Source organism: Bison bison, unplaced genomic scaffold, assembly GCF_000754665.1.
Source record: "Bison bison bison isolate TAMUID 2011002044 unplaced genomic scaffold, Bison_UMD1.0 scf7180017845551, whole genome shotgun sequence".
NCBI classification, from domain to species: Eukaryota; Metazoa; Chordata; class Mammalia; order Artiodactyla; family Bovidae; genus Bison; species Bison bison.
This window is the reverse complement of record NW_011476124.1, coordinates 166931-168115: the sequence shown is the minus strand read 5'-3', so window position 1 is coordinate 168115 and position 1185 is coordinate 166931. Positions and strand designations below refer to the sequence as shown.

Sequence of the window (1185 nt, the reverse complement as noted above, 5' to 3'; positions counted from 1 at the left end):
AAGTTAAATAAGCAGGGTGACAATACACAGCCTTGACGTACTCCTTTTCCTATTTGGAACCAGTCTGTTGTTCCATGTCCAGTTCTAACTGTTGCTTCCTGACCTGCATACAGTTTTCTCAGGAGGCAGGTCAGGTGGTCTGGTATTCCCGTCTCTTTAAGATGAAAAAAAAAAAATCAGCTCAAGTCCTTATTAAAATTAAAGAGTTGGTCTTTTCAGGTGGAGCAGTGCTTGATGGTGGGGACAGGGCCCGGGCAGTCCAGCAGCGCTGGGAACGCCTACAGGAATGTCCACCCAGGGCTGGGCTCACCAAGGACTCTGCAGTAGCGGGGCCAGCAGGAAGGTGTGAGCACCTGTTGTGATCTTCACCAAGGGAGTGCCTGAAAGGATGTGGAGACTGGGGAGTGGGCGATACAGTAGGTTTTTAGGACACCTAGAGGTGTTGAGGTGTGCTGAAAAGCACGTCTTCACTGTCCTGTATCAGCTGTGGGGTTTGCAAAAGTCCCTTATCTCCCTGAGCTTCAGTTTCCTTTGTGGTAAAGCAGCGGATAACAACTCAACCTTTGCAAAGTTGGTGTGAGGAGTCAATGAAGTAACATGGGAAGCGCCTGGTTGTTTTTTTTTTTTTTCTTGATTTAAAACAACAAAAAGAGCTATGACTCCAAATGCAGCCATGGGTTGTGCTTGGTGAAGCCAAGAGTTTGAGTATTTGAAGGTGGACTACAGGGGCTTCGGAATGTTCCAGAAATGAAATGAATTGAGACTACTCCTTCACAGCACTTGAACAGGGGGATGAGAAGGTGACTGTCTCCTAAGAGAGTACAGAAGAAGCTGCATCCGCAGGAGATGGAGTTCAGAGCAGAGATTAATGGGGCTTCCCGGGTGTGGCACAAGCCCCCTAGGAAGATGGAGGGTGAGGAGGAGGGGCTGTGGGAGGCAAGGATTTCTTTGGCTCTGTGGCCTAATTAGGTCTCCCTGCCTCCACCCGCCCACGCCCAGGGCTCAGTCCTGAACCCAGACCTCTCCCTGGGCTCTACAGTGGGCGCCCAGCCCAGCCCCTCGGGGTCAGTCCTTCTCACCCATCACTCCCCGGATCCAGTCCACATAGTCGAGCACTTTGGTGTAGAAGCCGTACCCCTCGCCACACCCGATGCCCCAGGACACGATGCCCGTGGCCACCCAGCG

At 52.0% G+C, this 1185-nt stretch overlaps 1 protein-coding gene across 3 annotated transcripts in view; it reads right to left on the bottom strand.

Annotated features, from left to right (window-relative positions):
- Nucleotides 1-9: 9 nt before the first annotated feature.
- C1RL (complement component 1, r subcomponent-like) overlaps nt 10-1185 on the bottom strand; it is an 11372-nt gene continuing 10196 nt past the window's right edge. For all 3 annotated transcript variants that reach the window (XM_010835635.1, XM_010835645.1, XM_010835652.1), the window contains one exon: nt 10-1179. In XM_010835635.1, coding sequence (XP_010833937.1) covers nt 1066-1179 — 114 coding nt within the window. In that variant the 3' untranslated portion in view covers nt 10-1065. The remainder of the gene's footprint in view (nt 1180-1185) is intronic.